This window comes from Mus musculus, chromosome 17 (assembly GCF_000001635.26).
Source record: "Mus musculus strain C57BL/6J chromosome 17, GRCm38.p6 C57BL/6J".
Classification (NCBI taxonomy): domain Eukaryota; kingdom Metazoa; phylum Chordata; class Mammalia; order Rodentia; family Muridae; genus Mus; species Mus musculus.
The window spans coordinates 74,734,986-74,760,676 of NC_000083.6; the positions used below are offsets into that span (position 1 = coordinate 74,734,986).

Here is a 25,691-nt window from a genome sequence, read left to right on the forward strand (position 1 = left end):
TCAGTGATAAAATTTCTTTTTGATATTTTGGAATGAGTGTTATTAAATATACCATTTAACACAGCATTAAAAAAAATCTCTTGGGAAGAGATTTTGCATTTAGCTTGTGTTTTAAATGTATGGGTTGTCATTTTGTCTAGATGGTCATGAGTATGAACAGAGAACTTACACAGTACCAATAATAAGTATATGTCTATTAACCAGCATGTATCTCTTTTACTTAAGCCTACCAGAGTCTACCAGAGCGGAAACCCTTTTTTTACAGTTGACTCATCTGTCAGCTAGCTGGTTCTTGAATCCTGTTAGTTCTTCCCCAAGGGTTCCATATCTGGCTCCCTTTCCATTCCTGTCCCAATGTCCTTGTCTGAGATCTTTGGAAAGGCCCTGTGGAGATCATGCTGCCTAGCTAACTCATTTGACAGAGTCAAGTTGACTGAGATACACGCGCGCACACACACTCTATAGGAACAGAAGAGAAAACACTGTCCCCCAGGGGACAGCAGAATGATGGTCTGGGCTTCCTAGCGTCAAAGCTTCCTTCAAGTGCCTTTATCTTGAGCCACCTGAGCTGGTTTGGATATATTTCAAGTGTTCTTTCCTGTGTACTGTTTCTAAATCTGCCTCTCGGTGTAGAGCAGTGCACGTCTGCAGCCGTTTCTTTGTGTTTTCCATGCTTTATCACGTTAGACTCACTTTCCTGTGGGAAGGCGCCTGCCCTTGGGGGTAATCAGTTCTTTCTCTCTGCGGTTCACCCTTGGACGCTCTGTACATTGTTAGTAGCTCAACTAACAGTCTAACTAATAGTAGCTTAACTAACAGTTTAACTAATAGTAGCTTAACTAACGGTTTCCCTTTGAATGGTGCAGGACCGTGCAGCTTTTGCATTGTTCTAGAAGTTCTAAATAGTTCCACGCCTGAGCCTCATTAACAGCTGTTGCTTAAAGAGGCCACCTTCCCACTTTGCAGGCCTGACAGGTGCGTTCTTTTTCGAAGTTTGGAAGACTGTAGTTGGGGATTGTGGTCTTCCACCCTTTCCTTTTTGTTCTGGGGAACAGTGTTTTCCCTTCTGTTTCTACAGAGAGAGAGAGGGAGAGAGAGACAGAGAGAGAGAGAGAGAGACATAGCTTAGCACTTACTCCATTGAACAAAGGTATCTTGGTGATGAGCCCCACTTTTCCTTTGCTTGGAAATCTTTTTCAGCTTTCTTTTGGGACCTGTGGTTGAATAGGGTTCAGGGCAGTGCCCTCATGCAACCCTCCTGCTGTCTTCCAGTCTGAATTGCTGGGCTTGGGGGCATATTATCCTTTCTCTTCTAAAAAAAAAAATATCTGACACTATGCTGGACACTGGCAGGCCGCATGGCTCCAGCGGGCTGTTCTCAACTTGAGGGTCTGCCGAAATGTTTGTACCTGACTTGCTAAGTAAGTTCCCTTGGCTGGTTGTTGCCACCCCAGCCCCACGCAATGACCACCCACCCCGTGATCAGCTGCCACAACACCCAGCAACACAATAGAAACAAAACTCTAGAAGCTTATAATTAATCAGTCAGATTTATATATCAATAAATTCTCAATTTACAGGATGCCCACACAATAAATTCAGAGCCAACTGATAATGGTACAAGCTGCCCACCTAGATTAGACAAGTTACCCCACTTATTCTATCCCTATATGATATTAAATCTACCTGTGGCTATTTAAAACCACACAGATTCTAACTCATCCTGCTCATCCCCCTCCATCTTGCTTCCTCACGTGCCCTCTCTCTCCTTCTTCCCAACTCTTCACTTCACCTCCCTTTTCTCTGTCCACACTAGTATTTTAATGTAATTGGACAGGGAGAATCCTGCCACACTAGAATCTCAGCTCTACTTCCCCGTACTGATGCTAGAGGGATGTGTGCATGACATGGGTCCTGGAACTCTGACTAGGGGTGGCAGGCTAGGTAGCAGTGAAACACCAGACACGTGTACAGTCAAAGTGGGCCTCTGGTGGGATACAGCGGGCGTTTCTAACTCAGTAACACAGATCTCAGCCTGTATTAGGCGCAGAACAGAGGGAGTGCTAAACTAGTCTCTGTACGAGGAGCAGTCCGAGGCTACAAACACCAACAGGAGGAAGTGGTCTGCCTTTGCTCACACTGATTCTCTGACTCCTACTGAGAGCTTTGCTGCCTTTCTTAAGTCTGGCCCATAGTGGGAAACAGCTTTGCCAATAGTCCCATGGGCCTGCGGCTTCCACTGGACATGGCTGTATCCAGGCCTCAGGACTTCACTCTGGGCTTGCTCCACTCCCTACACCAGCTTAGCATTTTTTGTGATTGCTAGGGATCTGAGCTCCAATCCTCCCTTGTGCATATTTTCTAGCTTTTAATTTCTTTGATTTCTTGAAGCTTATTAACATTTATATGGTATATGGTATATGGTAATATACCTGAACTCAAGAATGATGGGCAGAACAAAGGAGATGAAAAAGACAAGAGGCCTCCATTAAGAGCAATCAGGATGATGAAGTCCAGCCTTTGCAGGGGTTGGTTTGCTATGGATAAATGTGCATGAAATGTCCCAAGGTGCTTCCAAAGTGAGAACTTCCTGTTGCATGCCCATGTGTCTCATGATCTCATGTCTCTTTATCTCACTGCAGAGAACCTCTCAGAGAGCAGCACCTGAGAAAACTCCTTCTCTGTCTTTCAGACCCACTCTAAATTCAGCTCGCAGCAGGATGAAGGCGAGTCTCGTTTTGTAGCTTCGAAGACTGACAGGCAGATCCCTAGGTGAATAGCCTGGGCTTCTGTCATGCCTCTGCATTCTGTCCTTCTCCCACCTCTGCCCGCCCTTCTTCTCTCCTACAGGTTAGGAGGAGTTTGGATGCATTGCTGGCTTTGCTACCTAACAGCTGAGGTGATAAGTCACTGGGCTGGCTGAGCTGTGTTTAGTCTGTCTGTGTGTTGCTGGGAAGTGACCTTAGGGCCTCACTGCTAGGCAGGCAGTACCATGGAGCTGTGTTCTCGACCATGGTCAGTAATGATTTAAGTGGAGATAAAACCCTCCTCAAAGGCAGGATTGTGAGGACTCAGGCACTCACCGAGAGTACCCAGTGCTAAGCAAATAGCTGTTTAGTGACTAGAACTTCTCTTTCAGCTTGGATGTTGGAAAATCACCACCAGTGTTAGGACATTGACGTATACCTCCCATTTGACATTTATTCTTACAGATTGCTTTGTGAAATGTTGATAAAGCCATTACTGAAAATAGTTTAACAAACACTTGTCAGAAATGTTGTCGTAGAGAATTCTGTTGCAGGGAACCAGTTGGATGGACATCCTGTTGCATGAGAAGCCCTGAACCCTGGTGTATCTGATAGTACTATGCTCTTTACTCTATATAATAATTTTGATAATCATTTTATCTCATATGTTTTGTTGCTAAGCTATTATCCTCTCTTGTTTTACTTAGTTTAAAATTTAAAATATTATGTTACATTAATGTGTGTGTTTGTGTGTGTAAGTGAGAGGACAACTTTTAGGAATTGTTTCTCTGCTTCTACTATGTGGGCTATAGGTGATGTGTTAGAAAAACGGTGTCTGATCTTAGCACACCAGGCCAAAGCAGTTCCACATGTAAGAGATTTTACTGGGGACAAAGAGGAGAGAGAGAGAAAGACAAAGGGGAAAAGAAAAAAAGGGGCAGCTGGGCAATGCTAGCACATGCCTTTAATCCCAGCACTTGGGAGGCAGAGACAAGCAGATTTCTGAGTTCGAAGCCAGCCTGGTCTACAAAATGAGTTTCAGGACAGCTAGGGCTATATAGAGAAACCCTGTCTTGAAAAAAAAAAGGAGGGGGGTGAAAATGGGGAAAACTGTCTTTTATATAGGCTGGTACATAATATGTTCACAGGTGAGTAAGGGAAGTGGGTTCTGGGAAGGTATGTGGTCGCCATAGCAACAGGTGACATGACACCTAAATGTGACATCCTAAGTTTGGAAATGATCTGCAAAACTGGTCTTTTGATGCCAACAGTAGGAGTTGAACTCAGGTCTTCAGGTTTGGTGGTAAGCACCTGTGCCCAGTGAACCATCTCACTTGCTCCATATTTTACCTCATGTAGTTAGGGAAGTAAATTAGAATCTGACTGCTAAGCCACTGTTTATTCTGTATTTGATATTTATTTACACACAAGCATGCATGATTCCATCCTCAAGGGAGAAAAATCTGTATTTTCCATGAAGTGAACTCGGCTGATCTTCCCTCAGATTTTCTGTGGTGTGTAATTTATAGATTGATCTGGTCTTTGCATCAGCATCCTATGCTCCCATTTTCCTGGCCCTGTTTCTATAGGATGGCTAAGACTGGTACCTAGGAAGGATCAGTGCTGTGAATAGCATCTCCTAAGACTGATTGTGTGGGTACAGAAGGCTGGGTATATAGAGTCTCAGCTGTATATTTGCAGCATATAAATCTGAGAACCTCAGCTGTTGACTACTGTTGTATTTGTGTCCCTTTCTGTATTTAAAAAACTTCAAAATAATTTAAACCCTGTGATTTATACTTTACTGTTAGGGACTCTACCTTGTACGCATCTTAATTCTTAATGTTGCATCTTTTGTCTCACAGTGATGAAACAGGAGAATTTATTTGAAGGTGATTCAGGTCGACTTTTGGCTATTCAATTTCATCTGGAATGTGCACATGTATTTTTATATTATTATGAATATAAAGAAGCAAAGGACCAGTTCAGTACTGCTAAAGACATCAGCAAGTTAGAGATTGACCTGACAGGTAAGACTTACTTTTCATGGATACTCGATTTAATTCTACAGTAAAGCTGGTATGTATGTTGGCAGTTTGTATTGTATTTTGCATTTGATTTTTTTGGTTCTCTTTGTCTTTTGGTTGTGAGCCGTAGCCTTTATCAGCTGAGCTCTCTCTCCAGCCCTTTCGATTTTTTTTTAAAGTGTAGAGCTAGACTGACCTCAAGATATAAAGCAAACTTGTTGGGCTGTGTTTATAATCTTCCATCCTCTAGATGGATATATATATAAAATCTATCTCAGACTGGCCTTGAACGTGTAATAGTCTAGAATTAGTCTCCTTAGTGTTGGAATCTGGGATGCCCTTCCATATTTGGTCTAGTATTTAATTTTCTAGAGCCTACCTATTTTTTATTTTATAATACATTTTAAAGATTTTATCTAAAAATTCTTTAGAACAAATTTGGAATTACATGTTGTCTTTTTCCATAGAGCCCATTCCTTGCTTTGTAGTCACTGCAGCCAGGCGGTATAGGAATGGCTCTTGTACCATTCGGTCTGGCATAAACCTTCAAAGACCTCTCTTGACACCCCAGTTCAGCCCCGCCCCTGTGTAGTGCCCATTCTTGTAAATGTTGTTTCCATCCGTTGTTGCATTCCATGTTGTATTTCTTAGGTCTCTCTTCTGTGCTTGAGAATACCAGCGAGGGCTGGAGAGATGGCTCAGTGCTTCGGAGCATTGACTGCTTTTCCAGAGGACCGGGGTTCAATTCCCAGCACCCACATGGCAGCTCACAACTGCCTGTGATTCCTGTTTCAGGGGATTTGATGCCTGCATTCAGACATATGTGCCGGCAAAACACTGATGTATATAAAATAAAAGTAAATAAATGAATAACACACCTTTAATTTCATCACTTGGGATGGAAAAGCAGGTAGATCTCTGAATTCAAGGCCAGCCTGATATACAGTGTAAGTTCCAGAACAGCCAGGGCAGAGAGAGGAGAGAGAAGAGGTAGGGAGGGAGAGAAGGAGGGGGAGAGAGGGAGAGAGGGAGAGGCCAACTGAAATGTAGAAGGTGCTCAATATTGCAAGGAACAAATTAAGTTCCGAGTGGATTTTTTTTGACAAGGACGTGGCCATGTCCGGGACCAGTGCTTCAGTCTCATGGCAGGGGTGGGAGTGGGGGAGGGGGAGTGGAAGGGGGAGGCAAAGCCTTCCTCCGATGAGGCTCAGACCAATGGCAGAGCCTTCCTCAGGTTCTAGTGTGACTGCTGACAGTGTGCAGAAAGTGTCCACTGAGCTTTCTCCACTGAGATGTTTACAGCTTGCAGACCACACCCCTACATAGCCTGCACCTACCCAAAATGCTGCCTCCTTGTTCAGCTCGTGTAATAACCCTGCCTCCTTGTTTATCTGTATGTAATCACCCTTCCTTGTTTATCTGTATATAATAACCCTGCCTCCATGTTCAACTGTATATAATGAACATGCTGAGCTCCCGGGTGCTGTGGCTTCTGCCTCCTAGGGCCCATACCATCTGATCCCAGCTCTTCTGTCCATGTGCCCATGTGTCTATCATTTTCTTTTTCTTTTATTTTTAATATTTATTTATTTATTATTATATGTAAGTACACTGTAGCTGTCTCAGACACTCCAGAAGATGGCATCAGATTTCGTTACAGATGGTTGTGAGCCACCACGTGGTTGCTGGGATTTGAACTCAGGACCTTTGGAAGAGCAGTCGGCACTCTTAACTGCTGAGCCATCTCACCAGCCCCCTATCATTTTCTTTATCCCTCCTCCTCTCTCTCCCTAGTTAGTCAACCTTCTGAAGCTCTACAGGATGTGTACTGTATGTGTATGTTGAAAGAGTGAATGAGTTACAGAATTTTTCTTAAGTCTTGTGTTGTTTCTTCTGCGTGCCAGATAGGAAACTGCTTTGTATGATATTCTTCTGTGTCGTAATCTATTATAGTATGTAGTTGGATGACTAATGAGAGCCAGCATCACCAGCTCACAGGCTTCAGGCTGATCGTCCCTGAGACCGTTGTCCCATGCTACATCTAGATCATCTCGTCGGTTCGCTGCTCTTACTGAGTCAGTGCTACTCAGTAAAAACCTGTAGCTGTTTCATGAGTCTTATATGACTTTATTGGACCTTAGCCGTCTTTTATTACAGTGTTTGTGTGGGAAAAGTTATTTAATATCTAGTTTATAATTTTTGGAACAATTCCATAAATAACTTGCAGTTTTGTCTGTATTTGAAAGTATAGTTACATGTAATAAATTTATGAGGTTCATTTCAGAGATTTTTTAAAAATATTTTTGTTATAGGAGACTTTTGGTGATTATTTAAGTATTAATGACCATTTTAAGCGGTATATTTAATGGATATTACAGATCTTTTTTCCCAAAGTCGAGGTGAAGAACTTGAAAATATGCGTATACTCACAAATGAAAAGATGAGAACCAGATTGTTTTCCCACTCAGCTGTAGACTTACTATAAAGAAATAAGCCCTTAAGTCCCTTCAGTGGCACTCTTAGCATGATGTGTTTACAGGGTTGACAGTGACTCAGCCAGAGTCCTCTCAGTGTAGGAAGCAGATTTTGTCAGGGCTCTTAGACGTCTCACATCTTCCAGAGAACGGATGTTGAAACTTTTGCTTCTCTTCAAAGTGGTCTGAAAATAGCTGTCTGCAGTGTATGATCTCAGAGACAGAAAGAAGAGATGTTGGTATCATGAGAGGCCCGATGGGGTGCTTGCCTGGGATTAGCAGCTGAGGCCTCAGTGAAGTGCTGGGTTTAATTAATGCAGAGGATCCTGTGATCCTGAGGGAGTGGTGACAAGTGTCAGCCCGTCTTTCCGTGTGTGTGTATTATATGTGTGTGATGTGTATGTGTGCATTCTACCCACAGTACTTAAGTTACTTTTTTCAGCAGAGAATAAAAATAAACAAAAATGGAGACTGAGAATCTCATGTCTGAAATCCTGGGTGTGAGCCTCGGCACCGTAGTTCATTGACTTTGGATTATCTGAAGTAATTTTAACATCGTTAGGCCTCAGGTCTTTCATATGTGCATGGAGAAAATACTTTAGCACTCTGAAAATATTAGTCAACATGATTGTACTATAAATCTGCCTGACAAATCCACAGATAAGATTTTATTTTACTTTTCAGGTGCCTTGGGAAAAAGGACACGATTCCAGGAAAATTACGTGGCGCAGCTGATTGTAGATGTCAGGAGAAAAGAGGCTGTCCCTTTCAGTTGTGAGTTCAGCCCAGCACCCACGCCCCAGGAGTGTTTGGCCAAGGTGCGTTGTTTAGTTCCTGTCACTGTTTCAGGGGGTGAGTGATGAGAAGAGACTGTGAGGACCTTGGTGACGTCGCTTATTTTTACCTAAAATGGGGACAAGCGTTTTACCACAGTGGGTGCCAGTGTGTCAGAGAGCACAGGTCCGTACAGTGCAGTAGGTAGAGGTAGCAGTGCTGCGCTGTTGCCTTGACAGACAAAAGGCAGACAGACCAATACAGACTGCTACTACTACTGCCGTACCCATTTATCTTATTTTATTTTTTTCTTTTTGAAGCAGGGACTGGCTATGTAGCCAAGGTTGACCTTAAGCTCCTGTCTCTCGTACTTTAGTTTCCTAAGTGCTGGCCTGCCACAACCCAACTGGCTTGGGTCATAGAACCGTGGTGGTGGTGGTGGTTGGGGGCGTTGAGGGAATGGAGAAAGGACAGTCACATGGACACATGCCATCAAGCTGGGATCAGGTGGGATCTGCTCCTTCTGTGCCCTGGCACTGTAGTGTGTCTACTAGGCCAGCACAGGGTTGGGGAGGGCTTAGCCAGCCTGGATAGGGAGTCTGTAGGTGACCAGTCTTAGGCTGTGAACGTCCAGGAACAGGAAGGGGCAGTTGCTAATCTCTACACACACTGATCAGTAGTCTGTTAGCACTTATCCTTGGGCTCCTGACGACAGCTTTGCCATTCGTTTTGGGCCTGGCCCATGCTGCCATTTTCCTATGGGCCTGAGGCAATCCCTGGAGTTCTTGGCATGATGGTGCCCAAGTCAGTAATGCTCAGGGCTTTCTCACTCAGGGCTGTCCCCGCTCCTCACACTGGGATGGTAGGCATGAGCCACCGTACCCAGCTCTATGTTAGTCCCTTTATTTGGTTTTCTGTGGATTTTTATTTTTTTAAACATTTAGGGACTTGTCATTTCTCAGGTTTCTCCTAAACACATAAATCAGTGACCAGAATTCCTTTTCTCCCATTTTATGATCTGCCTTCATCTCGGCCATTGTTGGGCTGCTTGCTGCTTTGTATGCTTTGTGGCATGTCTAATGAATTCTTTTCTTGTGGCTTGAACTTAAGAGTCTAGGATGCTTGCTTTCATGGAGGCCATAAACATATCTTCATTTCCCAGAGATTCCCACACTTAGAGTTTTATATGTTAATTTTTTAAGGGTTTATTTTGATTTTATGTGTATGGGTGTTTGCCTGCACATATATCTGTGTACCACATGTGTGTAGTGATCAGAGAAACCAACAGAGGGAATTGGATCCTCTGAATGGAGCTGCCACGTGCATGGTGGGGATGGAAGTTGGTTCCTCTGGGAGAGCAGGCTCTGTTCTTCACTCCTGAGCCATCTCTGCAGTCCCACATCTACAGCTTTTGATTGTCCTTTTTATTCTCTGTACTGTCTTTATGCTTTAGTATGCTTTGGTATGCTTTAGTTTAGAACCTATAAGTAAATTTACCTTAAGTACGCTGAATATCAAGTTTGTATTTTATTCTGAGGCTAATGCCACAGGGAGAGACTAGGGCGACGGCTGAGAGAGATGGAAGAGCTGGCATTCAGTTCGTCCTGAGGATTGTCTTAGTCAAGGTTTTAGTGCTGTGATGAAACATCATGACCAAAAAAGCAAGGAGGGAAGGAAAGGCTTTACATTTCTAGATCATAATTTATCATTGGAAGAAGTCAGGACAGGAACTCAAGCAGGGCTGGAACCTGGAGGCAGGAGCTGATGCAGAGGCCGTGGGGCTGCTTACTGCCTTGTTCCCCCTGGCTGATTTCTTATAGAATTCAGGACAACCACCCCTAAGTAGTGCCAGCCACAGAGGGCTGCATCATCACCATTGATCACTAGCTGAGAAAATGCCTACAGCTAGCTCTCATGGAGGCATTTCCTCAACTGAGACTCCTTTCTCTGTGATGGCTCTAGCTTGTGCCGACACATAGCCAGTACAGTCACCATTGATAAGAACACCGGGCAAGTTCCAGTTCACTGTCTCTTTTGTGGTAGCTTTCTTAAGGAGCAGCTATTGGTTCTAGAAGAGTGAATAAAGGAGAGGGTCATAGAAACACAGAATCTGACATTACTTCCTTGAGGATGTAGCGCTGTGACTGAGCTGTGTATGTGTGTGCTGCTGTGGTTAACACTAGCCAGAGACTGTGTAATGAATACACTCATCCTTAATTCCCTCCTCTCTGTTCTCAGTCCTGCCCAAGGCCCTCATTAAACTTTAGGTTGCCAGTTGGAGTCTGATCTTTAGACTTGAACAGCATCTTTGAAGAGATTTAGTTCTGATGTCCAGTCACACAAAAGTTAAATCTTTCATGATGTGTATGGTGTGTGTGTGTGTGTGTGTGTGTTTCTGTGAGCAGACTATATGTGAGGTCAGCAGACAACCTCAGTGTATGAATTTAGGTTCTCTAAAGGAAAAGAACTGTTAGAATGAAAAAAATTATATTTAATATATCTATATTGAAAGAGGATTAGTAGAGTTGCTTGCAGGCTGAAATGTGTTGATTCTCTTCCTGGTTTCTTCAGGACATTTATCATGAGTAGACAATGAGCTGTGACAATGGCCTTTCCTGCTCCTGTTGAGATGCCCATGTGATTTCTGTCATTAAGGGTCATTCCTGTATAGTATGACATTAACTTGATGTTGTGTGGCTTTCCCTGGGGAGGTGTGAACAACTGTCTATTCACTTCAGGTAGCACATAGAAGAAAGACAAAAGAAATGGTTCCACCCAGGCCTGGCTTTGGAAGCAGTACATTTATCAGGGACTTAGAGGAGTATGGCATGGGTTACCTAGAGGGACATGGATGCCTCAAAGGCATCTGCATCACTCAGGAGCCCACCACAGCATGGGTGATGCTCACCACTTCCCTAAGCCACTGCACAGCTTGCAGGCTGTTTGGCCTGTTGGAGAATCTCTTCCTCCCTAGCAATTGTGACTGCTTACATGTGTTGCATGTAATCACTTAAAAAAAAATCAATCCACGCTATCACTGTCTACTCTTGGGCCGCAGGGGTCTCCCTGCCCCCATTTCAGACCGCCATTCTGCAGTTCGCTGTGGCTGTCACAGATCCCCGTAACCCAGTCAAATCAAAACTCCGGAGGCTTGTAAATTATCAGTCAGATTTACATCAGTAAATTCTCAACCCACAGAACACCCACACAGTGAACTCAGACCCAACTGATATAAACACAAGCTGCCCACCTAGATTGATATTAACACAAGCTGCGCTCCTAGACTGGACAAATTGCCCTTCATTGCTCTATTGCTCTTCTGTGATATTCATAGCTACCTGTGGTTATTTCAAGCCACGTGGATTTGGTTCATCCTCTTCCTCCATCTCTCTGTGTCCTTGTCTGTCTGTCCCCTGTCCTATCTCTCTGAAACTCTTAGCCCCGCCTACCTTTTTCATTGCCCAACCACAGACTCTAGTCTTATATTTCACCTGCCCTCACCTGTGATTGACAGCAATCCACATGTGTGGGCTTGGGATACCATGTGAGTCTCAGGAACTGAGTTTGGGAGTGAGTGCCAGTACCTGCTGAGCCACTGTGCCAGTCCTTCTTAAGGATATTTGGTGTCTTGATTGGCTATTTATTGACCTTCTTTTTTGAAGTATCTGCATACATTTTTGGTCCACTTTTAATTTTGGTTGTCTAAGAGCTTTCCATATGCTGAACACTAGTCCTTTTTAGTTTTTAAGACTTATTTTCCTTATATATTTTAAATAGACCATCTTACAGATTTATTAATGAAAGGTACTTTACAAAAACAGTATGCTTTGCCATAAAGTAGTTTAGCAGGTGGCAGTAATGGCTCTGCTGCTGAGGACAGGAGGGTGTTATAGTGTGTCTGACTCCATCTCTTCAGGAGGGCTAGTATTGTATTGGCAGTCCACCTTCTGGGCATCAGTTTGAGTGATGAGGGAGGCAGACAGGCCATGGTACCTTGGCTGCTGGGCCACTTTCATGACCACAGGGCTGGATACATATCCTTCCAGTGATGGGAGACAGGGTAAAAAGAGGGCTGGTGATAGGGATGGGGCAGGGGTGGGATTACCCTGCAGAGGTTCTTCTGCACGTTGGTCAGTTAGTAGTGACTACTGTCAGTCTCAACCACTTTCACTTCCACTGAAGTGCACATGGTAAATCTTTCCACAAGGTAAATACATCCCACCAGAAGCAGCATGCTGACCACATTTAGGCATTATATAATCTTTAAACATTTAGAAGGGTGTGTTACACAGGTATGGTGCTACAGTCCTTCAAAATCTTAGTATTCAGGAGGCTGAGGCTGGTGGACCTTTGTGAGTTTAAGACTAGCTTGGTTTGCCTAGTGAGTTCAGGCCAGCCAGGGCCACATAGTGAGACCCTGTTTTAAATATCAACAAGAGACAGAACACCAAGCCAAACTAAACAAAAACTCCAAAGAAAATCAAAATAAAAATAATGTACCCCAACCTCCCTCCAAAAACCCCAGCAAGCATCAATATCATTTCCATTAGCAGTCTATTGAATTAATGAATGAATAAATGAATGAAAGAATGAAAGAATGAAATGTAACTCTTGTTCTAAATATTTTCTTTTGTGTCCCACTAGAATCTTGAGCTCAATGATGATACTGTTCTGAATGAAATAAAGTTAGCAGATAGTGAACGGTTTCAGATGCCAGACCTGTGTGCGGAGGAGCTTGCCGTGGTCCTTGGAGTCTGGTACGTTAATGTCTGACTTGGCTGTGTTGAACGCTTTGACTGTTGTCCCCTGAGTTTGGGAAGATCTTCATCAAAACCTCCTTGTACAGTAGGTATTGTATGGCTTGTGAAGGTGGAGACTTCTTGGGCAACGATTTAAAGGATCAGAGGTTCAGAATCTATTGAGTTTGTAGCTCCTTCTCCTAGTCTTTGGTTATCTTCAACTAGGTGTAGATTTTTAATCAAGTCCTAATAGACGAGAGTGATTGTGTGTGGGGGATGCATGGAGAGGCAGAGGTGGTCTGTGGATGTTCACACCAGTGCTCCCCACCTTATCTTTCGTTAGACAGGATTTCTCACTGAACCTGATGCTCACCTCTGTGTTGCCTATAAAAGGGATCCCTTCTTTGTCCTCATAAGACTAGGTTACAGATGCACGTGACCACATGGCTTTTCTGTGGTGCTGGGGATCTGAACTCAGGGTCGCAGAGGTTTGCATGGCGTGCACTGTTCTTGAATGCACTGCTTCCCCAGCTGAGAATGACTGTTTGGACCTCCAGGGAAATGTATGTGTTGGGGTATTATATATGTATAGCATGTATAATATTTAAACACACACACACACACACACACACACACACACACACACACACACACACACACACACTTATACATACGCACACACATATATATCCCCCCCCCCTTTTTTTTTTTATTGAGACAGGGTTTCTCTGTGTAGCCCTGGCTGTCCTGGAACTCACTCTGTAGACCAGGCTGGCCTCAAACTCAAAGATCTCCCTGCCTCTGCCTCCCGAGTGCTGGGATTAAAGGAGTGTGCAAGGGGCTGGAGAGACGATCAGCAGTTAAGAGTGCTGGCTGCTCTTCCAGAGGTCCTGGGTTCAATTCCCAGCACCCCCATGGCAGCTCACAGCTGTCTCAACCTCCTGTTCCAGGGGATCCGACACCCTCACATAGGCACACACACAGGCAAAATACCAATGTACATTAAATAAATAAAAGTAAGTAAACAAAGGTGTATGCCACCACCATCTGGCTATGGATATGGATATTTTGAAGTAAATTTATTTTTAATACTAAAGAGTATTCAATGAAAATTGTTTTCTTTCATTCCTTTCTTCCACTTTTCTTTCCTAAAACGTGGCTGGATTATTGTTTTGTTGGTTGACATTTCTCCTCCTCTCAGTACTTCCCTCCCTTTGCATTGGAAGCTTTGCAGAGGGAATAGAAATGGATCCATTTTGAATGAGGTTCTTATCCTGCCTCATGAGGTTTTAGTGTTTTTGTTCACATAGAGAACACGGAGCCTTAGGACTTGAGGGGCTAAGTGGGTGGATCATCTTGTTACAGTTCCTTTATGCTGCAGACTAGCTATGTTGGGGGTGGGCAGAGAGAGAGAGGGAGAGGGAGGGGAAGGGAGAGGGAGAGGGAGAGGGAGAGAGAGAGAGAATTGTATGTTGTGTATTTTAAATGATTTCATTTCCCATTTGTTTTGTTTAGTTGTGCAAGCTAGGGGTGTGGTGTTCCCCGTGGTTAAGAGCAGAGTGGATTTCATAGTAGCTTCTAGACCATCTAGGGCTACATATCAAGATCCTGCCTTCCAAGAAATAAGTAAATAAGTCAAGAAAGAAAGAAAGTTAGTAAGAGAGATAGTTCAGTGCTTAGAACTCTCACTGTTTGCCAGCGAGTTCTCAGGTGGATATGTCGCTCCAGTTTCAGGGTGTCTAATGCTTCTGTCTTCTTTGTCACCTGTATTCATATGTACATACACACATGAATAAAATACACTAGATAATTAAAAATAATAAAAATAAATCTTAAATAAGTTTAGTTAAGAGTTATCACACAAGCATTTCATGCTCATAAAAATTTTTAAATAATACTGAAGATTATAAGGAACTATTACTATTTTATAGGTTTATGTTTTTATACTTTCTAACTTTTATTATTTTGGATTTGTACCTATTTTGCCTCCATTTATGTATGTGTACCACATTCACACTGGATGTAGATCAGAAGTGGATATGGGATGGATCCCTTAGAACTGCAGTTATGGTTGGGAACTGCATGTGGCTGCTGGGAACAGAGCCTGTGGCCTCGGCAAGAGCAACAGGTGCTCATAACCACTGAGCCAGCTCTCCAGCCATTTAAAGCAATGGTTTTAGAGACAGGGGCTTTCTTTGTAGCCCAGACTAGGCTCACACTTGCAGCAGTCTTTCAGTGTCAGCTTCTGCCATGTTGAGGTTTTGGGTGGGAGCCACCACACCACATTCCTAATCTGTATAATATTTACATGCAAAGTAATTAATATAATATGTGAATTTAAGTTACATGTTAATCATTAATGTGGAAATGGTGAACTAGAAGGCTGCAGACATTGGAAGTTAAACCTCTGCACTTCTTTTTCCACGTCTCCCTCTGTTCTCCTCAGAGGAAATCTACCCTAGCTTTAGGATTGTCATTTTCCGGCCTTTAAGGACATGTTTACTTCCATTCGCTTGCTTTCATGCTTTCTGTAGTGATTTACTGCCTTTATTGTGTCTCTGTGGTTTGTGTTTTATACTGCAGCTGCAGATTAAATCAATTAATCAAAAAAATTTAATTTACACAGCAGCATTTCACTGGCTGAATATGTCACTGTTTGTCATTTTCCATTTGGATGTCTTGATTCTTTTTAGTTTTCCTAGTACAGTGAATATTTTTGTGTATCATTTCTGGGATTTTTGTTTTTTCTGGGCTGTATTATCTAGAGTGGAATTACTGAGCTAGGGGTATGTGAATGCTGACCTAATTCTTGATTGCCCAGTGTTTGTGCTCATTAGACCCTGTCATCAGCACCTTAGAATGCCGGTTGTTCCACACTCAGGTGACGTACAGATTTTAAGGTGTCTGGGTGTCATACATGGGGTTTCTCAGTGGTAGGTGTTTAGTAAATGGGAGTCAGTAATCTCCACTGTCTTTGATTAGTATCGTATCTTGGGTTTCCTTTGCTTCTGTTACCATTTATGTTTGGAGGGTGCATATCGTGGCCAGCACCTTGACCTGTTCATCCATCTTGTAGCCACTGGATTTCTTTGTTTTTCTAATAAGACAAATTATTTGGGTATTTTTGATATCAGCTGTTATATTTTCAGAGTTTTATTATTATCTTTTGAAAATTTGTTTCAATACCTGTATATGTTGCATAGCACTGTAGTATGTGACTTAAAATGTGTACTGTAAGAAATAATGGTTTCTTTAAGCGTTGTTTTTAATTAGCTACAACATGTATTTTAGGATTTTCTTTTTTTTAATTCAAAGCACAAATTTCCAGAAGAACAACCCAGTTCATAAGCTAACGGAGGAGGAGCTGCTGGCCTTCACATCGGTGAGTAATGGCCTCACTCTCTCCAGTTCCTTCTTTTTCCTTGTAGATTATTTTGATTCTGGTGTGTTCTTCCTTAAGCTAAAAAAGACTGTCAGCTAAGGAAGTCAGGGGTGCGCATCCTGCCAGGTTCTAACCCACACGTTCTTGCTGTTCCCTAAGCAAGGCTGTTTCCCCTGTACTTGCTTAGGTTTGAGGACAGTGACCAGCTTCTCTCTTCCTCTTCTTCTCCCCCCTCCTCCCTTCTTTCTTTTTTGACTCTAGGGTCTACTGCATTACTGTGCATGTAATGGGTACTCAGTAGCTGTTGACTGACTGAGAGTCTGAGAATTTATAAGTCTTACGCATAAAAGTGAGGGTTAATTTTGATGCCTATGTGGATGTCTTGACAAAGAGCTGTGAGCAGGGGCAAGAGAGCAGCAGTCAGGGAAGGGGATGGTGTTGGGAACATGGGGCGCTTGTCAGTGTTCCATTGCATAGAATAGCCAGGGCAGAAGGACAGACGGAAGTGGCTGTGGGATTTGACAGGGTGTTCATTGCTGACCTGGAGCACTGTTTGTGGGAATTTTGCATAGTCACCTCATTACAGTTGACTAGAGAGGGAAGATGACAGATCAGGACCCAGGCTGGGGAGGCAGAGCAGCAAAATGAAAAGCTGGGGATGGGGCTGGTGAGATGGCTCAGTGGGTAAGAGCACCCGACCGACTGCTCTTCCGAAGGTCTGGAGTTCAAATCCCAGCAACCACATGGTGGCTCACAACCATCCGTAACGAGATCTGACTCCATCTTCTGGAGTGTCTGAAGACAGCTACAGTGTACTTACATATAATAAATAAATAAATCTTAAAAAAAAGAATGTTTGCCATTCTCTCAGAGGACCCGTATCAGGCAGCTTACAGCTGCTTGTAACTCTAGTTACTAGGGGCTCTGACTTCTAAAGAAAAAAAAAAAAGAAAAAAGAAAAAAGAAAAGCTGGGGAATAGATGTTGGGAGATGTGAAATCCAAGAAGAGAGAAGTGTGTCAGAGAGGACGGGGAGACTCACTGTGCTTTGCCTTTGTGATTGGAAAAGGTTGCACATCTTCTTTCCTTTTTTAATGGGTCTCTCTAGATAGCCCTGGCTGTGCTGTAGCTTCCTATGTAGGGCAGGCTGGCCTTGAACTCAGAAATCCGCCTACCACTTTCTACGGAGTGTTCGGATTAAAGATGTGTACCACCACGCCGTGCTTGGTACATATTTTCTTGAAGGAATCAAAATTCCTTGTGATTTTGCCAGAGGTATCCTTAATAACCGGGAGTACCGAGTTCACTTTCTTTCTTCCTTTGCCGTTTTCCAGATAAGACAAAAGAAAGAACTTTTCATAGGTAGAAAGGAAAACTGGCCCATTTGTTCTGCAGTAGGAGCTTTGCAGACTGTTCATCCCACTCTCTTGGTTGGGTTAGAAGCTATTGCTGGAGTCCTCTGGTGCTCTGGGTTGTCTTCCCACTCTTCCCATTCCTCAGCACCGTGGGCATTGCCATTATCTCATAGCTTTAGCTGACTATATGGAAATGCCTTATTTATTAATGCACGTGCTGTAAAGAATCTGGCAAGCAAAGTGGCAACATTGTTTTCAATGCACATAAAATAGCCGTCCTTTCACTCAGCTAGTAACTCTGACATATTTACCATGAACAGGTGTCCTGATCCTCAGTGGGGATACAATATTGAACAGTATCTTTTTTATTCTGGAGTTCCAATTAATTTACATGAAAGTACATAGACAAAGAGAGAAATAGATATTTAATTGAGGTGCTGAGGAGGGCTATAAAGTGGGATGGGTAAGTGTTGTTTAGCAGGGTGGTCTGGGATACCTCAGTGGGAAGGTGATGTGGAACACAGATCCTTCTAAAATGGGGCAGTGGGGCAGGACATGAGGTTTGGGAGTGACCCTCAGAGAGAGAGAGAGCGAGAGCGGGGTGTACAGGGCTGAGAGGAGACGAGTGTCCAGGCAATGTGTGTCTTGGAGGCTTGGGTCTCCACTGACAACAGAGGTCAGCACTGACAGGGCAGATGACAGGAAATGTTCTCAGTGGGCTTTGTGGTGGGGTGAGCAGCGCTAATGCCATCATTTTGCGTTGGTCTCACACACATTTGTGTATGTGTGTCCTCCCCAGTTCCTGTGAAACACTACACCAATCTCTTAACAGCACAGTTGTTGTGAGTGAGGGAAAGCTTCCCCCAGTCTTCAGGTTGTCTTTATCTGTTCTCATTTCTCTGTGGCATGAGGTACTTGCAAGCTTCTTAGCTGGTGGCTCTGATGTGGGCAGCTCATCTCTCTCAGTTTACAATGAAAGTCATGAATTTAACTTTCATACTTTACCCACGAGAACTGTTTGTCAGGCACGTTTTCTGCTCTCTTCTCCTTTGGCTCTCCTCCCAGTCAGCACTGATCTCTTCGTGACTACAGAGACTCAAATGCCAGATCTAACTTTTCTAAGGAGACTTCTTTGTTATTTTGAGTAAATCTTTAATTTCTAAGAAGTACTGCAGTGTGCTGGGGCTGTAATAGCTCAGTTGGTAGAATGTTCCTCTAGTATGTATAAGCCTTCGGCTCAATTCCTGGTACTGCATAAACTGCGTGTGCATGCCTGTGATCCCTAACTCTGCAGATGGAGTGATGAGGATCAGAAGTTAAAGGTCACGCTTAAATACGCAGTAAGGGAGGCCAGCCAGGGGACACATGAAGCCTGTCTTCAAGAAGATCCAAACAAACAGCCACCCCCCCCCCCATTCCCCTAGGAAAGACCTGTGGGGAACATGGAGACTGGGAGGGCCTCCTTGAGGACTCTGGGCTCTACACTGTCCCCTTGTCTTGTCTCAACTGAAGCATGCACTTACATCAGGGAAATTCAACTCTGTCCCCAGCAACTCTTCTCTTTATCCATCTGGCCTTCCTCTGCCTCTTTTTGTAACGGATTCCAAAGTCAGTAACATGGTGACTCGGGAGTGGCTTTTGACCTTCAGGATGAAGTTTCTTTATATTGCTGTCCTTTTACATCAGTAGCTTTGCAACCACACTCAGTCAACCAAGGATTTAAAATATTTGAAAAAGGCGTATGTGATTTACGCACGTGCAGACCTTCTTGTCATTGTTCCCTAATAATACAGAATAATACCAGGTTCTGTAGCAGTTACTTGGTTTTAGGCTTTATAGTAACAAGAGGTGACTTAAAGAACAAGGATGGGCTGGAGAGATGGCTCAGTGGTTAAGAGCACTGACTGCTCTTCCAGAGGTCCTGAGTTCAATTCCCAGCAACCACATGGTGGCTCACAACCATCTGTAATGGGATCTGATGCTCTCTTCTGGTATGCAGGTGTATATGTAGACAGAGCACATTTAAAATAAGTAAATAAATACATAAAAAAAAAGAACAAGGGTATGTGCTGTATGCAGATACCAACCACTTCCTGTGAGGGACTTCTTCGGTATTTCCTATGGCACTTGGAGCCAACTCTCACAGAATCTGAGGGACAGCGTATTCTGTGTAACTTCAGGTGTGTCTGAGACAAGATGGGTGGGCACTTTCAGGCCCTGTCCCACTCTGAGTGCTTACCTTGTCTCTGTGCCTCTTTTGGCTAGGCTCATTTTTGTTTATCTAGCCACCAGCTGTGCAGTCATCTTCCTTCAGTAGCTTTTTAACTTCCTAGCTTGGATGGCTGAGCTCGCAAGCAGACTTCGGTGCATCAGTCCTGCTTGTTGCTCAGGACTAAGGATGTTATCCAGACTGAGAATGGGTGAAGTGGCCCAGCCCAGGCGTCGGGCTGACTTCCGTTCTGTGCCCACGCTGTTCTGCCTCTCTCCATAACTTAGGTAGCACTACATGACAGTAAGGAGAACCACAGTTCCCCATCTCCCCTCAGCCGAAAGCTTGCTCTCAAATGTACAGTGTACGTAAACGTGCTGCACAGTGAGGGAAAGCTGGGTCCTTAGCACTCAGGAGTACTAAGGACTCAGTACTGAGGAGCAGCAGCATCAGAGCAGACATGTTTGGAACTGCCTGTGGACGCGGAGAAGGGAGAGAGGCAAGACAGAGCAGCACTGCCTTGCTGGATGTCCCTTCCCGTGCTCTGGTGATCTGCCACTGAGACTATAACTCTGGGGCATGATGAAAGAGCTATCCAATATACATTTTTTTCAATATAAATTTTAATATCTTGTAAAAGACTGGAAGTTATTGGGGGGAAAGTGATCATGGCTATTTTGCACTTGGTAAATACACACATACTCAAGCGTGTACACACACACACACACACACACACACACACACACACACACACACTTCGCTTTTTCAGGTAGAAGGTAGTTAGTTATGTGTCCCAGGCTAGCTTCACACTCAAAAATCTTAGCCTTAGCCTCCTTAGTTTGGGATACTCTTTAGTTTCTAGAAACTGAGGAGGTTTTTTTTTTTTAAACTAATATTAAAAAAAAAAACCTACCAATATTTATGCATGATTCTCAACTAAATAGTGGGCTTATGTTGGCTCTGTATTTTACTGACTTTTACTGATCTAGTTAATATTTCCTAAGATAACGATAAGATCTCTTTTTGTGGAGAAAATTTGCCAGTGTTTTCATGTTGGTATGGCATGTGGAAATATATGTGAGATAATTTTTAAATTAAATTATTATTAAAATATTTTAATAAGCATACAAGCTGACAGGCTTACTTATGACATTTTTGTACATCCTTGAAGCTTGTCCTGGAAGCCATTGCTCTCCTAGTTTAAGACAGTCATTGTGTAGTGCTGTTTTTGAGAAATCCTTTCTACACATTTTGGGAGTCATAGTGAAAATAACGTATATTGTTTTAGAAAACTATTTATGTTGTGTTGGCTCAATAATTTAAAATGAGCTATGGAAGCTGCGTTATTTCCTTTCAGATGAGCCAAGTCAGTGACATTTGGAATGCTTTTAATTTCCTTTTATTGTTGAAAATAGGAACAATTTAGTTCATACAGGTGTTTCAGTTTTCATTGGCAACAGTTTTGTTCAAGTGTGAATTGATACTGGCAGCTTGCCTTCTGTCTGTCTGCCTGTGGTTTCAGGGTCTACATGAAAGAAGGAAAAAGTCCTTTGAGAGTTTTACATTATATTTTATATTTTTTTCTGATAATGATCTACTCCCCTGCCTTCCTTTCTCGTCCTCTCAGTTTTCTTTGAGATGGAGTCTTTGGCTTTTGGAATAAGGCTTCAAATGCTGTCCTGAAACTTACTGTCCTCAGTGTAGGATGGCTTTGAACTCCTGATCTACCTGCTTCCACCTCCCGTGTACTGAGATTCCAGACAGAAGCCACTGCCCATCTTGAGATGGAGTTTTATTTTTTTAAAATGTTGATCCAGTTGATCTCAAATCCATATTATAATAGTCATTTTACTTTAGCTTTCTGAGTACAAATATTTGCATAAATAACTATATTAGATATTAGTGGGTAAATACTCCAAATAAAAGTCAAAAGATTGTCCCAGTAGAAAAGGGGCAAAAATGCCAAAGATTAAGCTATGTATGGTTTCACATGCCCTTAATCCCAGCAGAGGCAGGAGGATCCCTGTGAGTTCAAGGGCAGCCTGGTCTACATTGTGATTTCCAGGACAGTCATGGGTACATAGTGAGAGAAAAAAGTCAGAAGTTGTCCTAGTGGAAGCAAAGAAGAGATAGCTATAGCTCTGCTTCTGAGAAGAAAGGATTAGAAACTGTATGTAGCTGTATACCACTGTCTAAACAGATCAAAGTACATGGTGAAGTTGAGTATATTTTAATATAGTGATCAATACTTTGCTAAAGAAGAGATTGTTATTTAGACATATGTATATATATATATATATATATATATATATATAAGTTAAATATAGAAAAGATTTATTTTATGTATATGAGTCTAGCTGTTTACACACCAGAAGAGGGCATCGGATCTCATTACAGATGGTTGTGAGCTACCATGTGGTTGCTGGGAATTGAACTCAGGATCTTTGAAAGAGCAGCCACTGCTCTTAACTACTGAGCCATCTTTCCAGCCCTCTATTTAGACCTATATAATTTAAAGCTATTTCACATATCAAAATAGATCTGCCTTTCAATATAGGTTTGTTTTTTTTTTTTTTTTTTTGTCACAAGTACAACACAAAATATTCAACCTATGTCATGTATTAAATGGAGACAGTTTTAGAACAGACATCTAATGTGAAATTGTTCAGGGTTCACATTTATGATAATTTATCATTTTTTTGTGAGGTAAAAATCAGACTGGTTTTTCTAAGAATTAAGAAAATGTGTTAGCTAGGCTTGGTGGGACATGCTTTTAATCCCCAAACTCAGGAGACAGAGTCAGGCAGATCTATGAGTGAGCCAGCTTGGTCTACAGAGTGAGTTCCAGGACAGCCAGGGTTACACAGAAACCCTGTCTCTAGAAAACAAAAAGAGAAGAAAGATGCTCGATAGAGCTGCAGTTAGGGTACATTTTATCCTTGGTATTTAACACAGGCTATTGATGTTGAACATTGTTGAGTTTCCTTTCCTGTCAGGAATGGCCAGTAGGAAGAAGGCCAAGATGAGTAAGTCCTGTGGGTAGGAGGCTTGAATACTAAACTAGTATAAATTAACTGGTGTCCATGAAGTAAAGTGGTATTTTAATACATTAATAAACTCACCATTTTCAAGCAACTTCCTACATTAGTGGACATAAACAGCTAATTAATGTGATTTAATTATTTTAAATCTATAAATGCTTTTTTTAGTAGAACCTATTTTAGAAGAACTTAGAATATATCACATATATTTATAAAACTATAAAAATATATGAATCCTTTGTACCATTTGCATAATTAATCTGAAGGGGGGAATCTACATTGCACGTGATTAATTTTTGAGTTGAAGACCTGAACAGATTCTCTGGGACATGTTCATATGGCCTCTATTGAATTGTCTGCCTGCCTGCAGGTTTCATGCTTGTGTATTGCCCTAGAACTCTGATCTCTGATATATCAGATATTTCTAGGGTCCTCTGTGCTTTTAGCAGCATCTTTTTTTTTTTTTTTTTTTTTTTGGAGATACTGTGCTGTTGTCTTTAGTAGCATTGGAAATAGGAGGGAGCTAAGAAATAAAGGGGTATTAAGAAGAGAAAGGGAATAAGCCAGATATTATAGGCCCTCAGTACTGGCAGTGTGGACAGTAAGGCACCCTGGGAGAACAGTTTTTATGACACTGCCAGACTCGTGAGAGATAGGAGAAGTGCCTGACCCACAGACGCACAAGAACCTGGGAGCTAGAGTCAAGGACGGAAGCCAGAGGGACAGGCACCTGAAGCCTTTGCAGCGAGCACCTCTGAGGGCTGGAGTCTCGGGAGTGGGGTGGGGTAATAACACTTTCAGAACTTTCCACTGAGCTAAGACCTTCAAGCAAGTCTGAAGTCACCTGAAATTCATGGTGCTGCCCAGCCTGTGGCTGCCAAACGCTTTCTTCTCCAGGGGAGAGCACTCCAGTTCTGTATTAAAGTGTGCCACGAGTTCACGGTTAAAGCGAACGTGTGGAAGGGAAGGTGAGCACTCACTTGTGCCTGGCGTGCACAGCACTGGAAGCAGCCCACGGAAGCTCTAAAGCGTCTGATGGCCAGCAGCACAAGGTGCTTAAGGAAAAAAGGTGCAAGCATTTTCTGTGCCTTATTAGACTTCTATGGCTTTGGAAGGAAATTGTAACTTCTTAGAACTTCATAGAAATAATTTGAAAAGTAAGCAATAGAGTAAAAGACTGATTAACTGCACCTTGTCACGTCACTGAGTGTGGCCGCAGGGAACTGCATCATAGATATGCAGGACAGCCCATTCTTAGGATGCCTGAGTGAGGCTTTCTTCTGCAGCTGTGGACACATGCAGGGATATTTAATAGTTATGCATGTTTGTGATGGCCAGTGTTATTCGACGCGTTCTCACGACCGGCCAGGAAGAACACAACAACCAGAATCTTCTACGGCAAAGCTTTATTGCTTACATCTTATGGGGCCAGAGTGTAAGAAGCAAGAGAGAGCGAAGCAAGAGAGCGCAAGAAGCAAGAGAGAGAGAAAACGAAACCCCTTTCCTCTTTAAAGAGAACAACAATTGCCTAGGACGCATCACTCCCTGATTGGCTGCAGCCCATGGCCGAGCTGACGTTCACGGGAAAAACAGAGTACAAGTAGTCGTAAATACCCTTGGCTCATGCGCAGATTATTTGTTTACCAACTTAGAACACAGGATGTCAGCGCCATCTTGTGACGGCGAATGTGGGGGCGGCTTCCCACAGTTCCCCCTTTTCTATTAATAAGAGCAAATAGGCCACCCATATTAATGAGAGTGGAGATAGAGGTCAAATCCCCAGTGTGTAGGTAAAGGAACCATGTACAGGATTAGCTCTTAGGCTCACAGGCTTTTACCCAGAGCAACCCTGACCTGCTCCCGTGTCGTTTTGCCTGGGGGAAGGGAACTAGGACACTGAACCTTCATGAAAGATGACATGTCTCCCTAGAATAGGCTCATATGTGCCGCAGAGCCCTTCTACTGCAGTGCTTAGCCTTGCAACTCTCTCGGGCTGCTGAAGCACACTCACTCTATCTCGTGCAATGAGACTAGCCTCGTGAGATATAAGAGCTGAGTGGCCAGCGACCTATTGCCTAAGCATAGATATATCAGGGGGAGCTCCATGTTCTAGTCCTGCAAGCGCCTGGGCAATAACCACCTTGTCTCTCCTAGTTTAGGCCTTAAGCTTACAGACCAATCAAAGAAGCAACACTAATCCACAGCAAAGTGTATCTCCAAATAATATTAATCCCACCCAATTTTTTAAAGAAAGAAAATGCTGAGGAGATCCAATTGGGTAATCCTTTGGTCAGGGACAGGTCCAAGCGCGTGGAGTTGACCTGAAGTCTCAATTCTCGAAGGATCTGTTCAAATTCAGCCATCCAATTCTGTAACATATACTGAAAAAGACTTTTTGACAAATTAGCTGTCCTAGTAAATTTAACATACTGAATGGAAATAACACACAATCCCGGAAACTTTTGTTCACATCCCTGCTGAGTTATTTGTCATAATACATCTAGTTGTATCTGGACAAGATCTATGAGTTGATTAACCAGCATGAGATCTCTCTGTATCTTGACATTAGCTGAGGCCTGTTCATCTATGACTGTAGTCACTGAGGCTGACAAAGTGTTAATGGTGTCAGTCATCTGGACCTGTCCAGACAGAGCCAAGGCTGTCTGAATCAAGGCCAAACCCAGTTCCCAGTTAGTGGTAAAAAAGCAGGAGAATACTTGAGCATTATACATCACCGTCATTGGGAGTGGAAATGTCGACATTATCCCCCAACGCTGCTCTCTCTTTATTATTGACGCCCTGGACATCACCAAGACGAGGGACATTAGTATTCCCTTGGTCAGTCTGGATTTTTCGGGTGAGTCTTTCTGGTACCCAAAATGGGTTGTCTTCATTCTGTGGGAAAACACAGATAGCTCCCCTGGATCTTATCAAGATAGGATCC

General features: G+C 43.0%; 1 protein-coding gene across 4 annotated transcripts in view; it reads left to right on the forward strand.

Annotated features, from left to right (window-relative positions):
• The window catches only part of Ttc27 (tetratricopeptide repeat domain 27), a 145,836-nt gene that overhangs the window by 17,251 nt on the left and 102,894 nt on the right, over window positions 1-25,691 (forward strand). For all 4 annotated transcript variants that reach the window (XR_003952200.1, XR_003952201.1, XM_006525025.4 and 1 more), the window contains exons 6-9: window positions 4,613-4,777; window positions 7,933-8,066; window positions 12,667-12,779; window positions 16,077-16,143. Coding sequence is in view for 2 of the 4 variants with exons in the window: in XM_006525025.4 (XP_006525088.1) it covers window positions 4,613-4,777; window positions 7,933-8,066; window positions 12,667-12,779; window positions 16,077-16,143 (479 nt within the window). In the remaining 2 variants the exon portion in view is untranslated. The remainder of the gene's footprint in view (window positions 1-4,612; window positions 4,778-7,932; window positions 8,067-12,666; window positions 12,780-16,076; window positions 16,144-25,691) is intronic.